Source organism: Micropterus dolomieu, linkage group LG09 (genome assembly GCF_021292245.1).
Source record: "Micropterus dolomieu isolate WLL.071019.BEF.003 ecotype Adirondacks linkage group LG09, ASM2129224v1, whole genome shotgun sequence".
Classification (NCBI taxonomy): Eukaryota; Metazoa; Chordata; class Actinopteri; order Centrarchiformes; family Centrarchidae; genus Micropterus; species Micropterus dolomieu.
This window is the reverse complement of record NC_060158.1, coordinates 112,466-114,704: the sequence shown is the minus strand read 5'-3', so window position 1 is coordinate 114,704 and position 2,239 is coordinate 112,466. Positions and strand designations below refer to the sequence as shown.

Sequence of the window (2,239 nt, the reverse complement as noted above, 5' to 3'; positions counted from 1 at the left end):
TATGTTGTCCTTGTGACAAAATGTATGTGGAAAAGACACAAACAAACACACACATTCCGAGCCACAACCTCACCTTAACTAAAACCTTTAACTTGACAGTAAAACTAAGTCTTAATGCTCACAGTCCTTGGTAAATTATTAATTTCTTTAACCTACAGTGGCCCTAATAAGTGTGAGCTCTGCCTTTATCTTTAATAAATATCACAAAGACATCAGTTTGTTGTAACTTCTTTATTTATTTGTTTCTTCACAAGTATATTTACAATTTCCATAGAGAGCCACTTTGCATCAGCAGCACCATGCTCCAGTGCTCTGGGAGAGTTTATAGTCCTGAGAGTTGAACACTGGATGACTGACAGCTGTCCTTCATGACAACAGAAGCCACAGAAATCCTCCTCATCAAAAACATGACTTTGATCTGCGTCCTCATCTGGACTCTCCTCTGCTGCTGCTTCACAGGTAAAGTCCAGAGAATCAAACTCCTCTCCTCTATGAACATCCGTCCCTCTGAAATGAAGCCCACAAAACCATGACGCTGCTTTATGTTTTTGTCTCTGTATCCTCAGAGTCCAGAGGCCAGGTCACAGTGACTCAGCCTGGAGCAGTGAGCTCTGCTCTGGGAGGCTCCGTCTCCATCAGATGTAGGACCAGTCAGAATGTTTATGTTTGAGCCCTACCACTATTTAGCCTGGTACCAACAGAGAGATGGAGAAACTCCTAAACTGCTCATTTACTCTGCTAGCACTCGAGCATCAGGGATTCCAGATCGTTTTACAGGCAGTGGATCAAACTCTGACTTCACTCTGACCATCAGTGGAGTCCAGACTGAAGATGCTGCAGTTTACTACTGTCAGAGTTATCATGAAATCAACAGTCAAGCTGTGTTCACACAGTGAAAAAGCGTCGTACAAAAACCTCCCTCAGTCAGACTGAACAGAAACTGAACTGACTGCTGCAGCTGGAAGCTACTGCAGAGACTGATACACTTCACTGAGGACACACACATACACACACACACACACACACACAGACACACATACAGTACGCACACATTTTCATCAAATAGATTGAACATTTCAACATGTTTGAACTAACCACCTATGAACATGTATCACTACAAGTTCAATGAGTAAAAATATCTTTAAATTAAATTTCTCCATCACAGCTTCTCACCATTCATCCATATCTCATTATAATCCCATTGTCTTGTCTGGTTTGCCAATTAATAAAAAAGAGCCAAACTGGGACAGTTAATGAGAAAGGTATCGGTCATCACCTTTGACCTCAGCCTCTCACTGGATCTCAGCTTTTTCAGCTATTTCCAGTTCAAATAAAATATGAACACACATCAGCACCATTAACCTTCATAACCAAAGATGGCAGAGCAGGACAGAGAGGGCAGATGTGAAGGACAACATGTAGCACAGACTAACTGCTTCTGTTAAAATGGCTTCCTTTCACACCACCTCCTACCTGCTTTAGGATAACAGATAAACACTGTCTGGTTGTACTGACAAAACTATCAGATGTGTTCTGTACATGGTCCTTAATGCCTTTTTTTATTATCCCCTGATCTTATAAAATACTAGTTATCTGACCCTGTGGTAAACCCGGTCTCTAATGGAATGTGATTATTAAAAACAAAGACAGTAGTTATTCCCGTAATTGAACCCCACTGATGAGATGAATAGGTCTTTATTTACTTACACAGACTGAGTTGTCATCACTTTCATTGGGCCTGTTATTTAAAACATTCCTGGGGTTAAAATCTCACAGTCATGTTGTATCACTTTATGCTGATTATATCCTGCTCTGTATTTCTGTTGCTAAAAATAAGATTCCTGACATTCTTACATTTATTCAGAGAAATAAAACTTACCATCATTTCTGGCTACAAATTAGGTCTAAACAACATATAAATCTTCATTAAGAGGAATCACCTGTGATACAAGATAAACGGTGGTTTTATATTAACATGCTTTATAGTTAGTGGTACCCCAGTTATTAAAGTATGAACAAGTGACATTAAAAAAAGACAGTCTTGCTATTATTGTGTCTTCATACCTTATTCAAATGACTGGTCCTATTATTAGATGTATGGCAAAAAAAAGAAAATCATGACATGTCAAACTTGATAAAAAATATAAATATAATCCACAAGGAAAGCAGTATTTGATGAGATTTTTTATTGTGTTGAACTATTAAAACCACTAATAATACAACAGGCAAGAACACTTAA

At 38.6% G+C, this 2,239-nt stretch overlaps 2 gene segments (V, D, J or C); one reads left to right on the top strand and one right to left on the bottom strand.

Annotated features, from left to right (window-relative positions):
- The window catches only part of LOC123976150, a 147,472-nt gene that overhangs the window by 81,657 nt on the left and 63,576 nt on the right, over positions 1-2,239 (bottom strand).
- LOC123976148 overlaps positions 407-2,239 on the top strand; it is a 2,559-nt gene continuing 726 nt past the window's right edge. Inside the window, 1 exon segment of the V gene segment in view lies at positions 407-459. Within this exon segment, the coding sequence occupies positions 408-459 (52 nt within the window).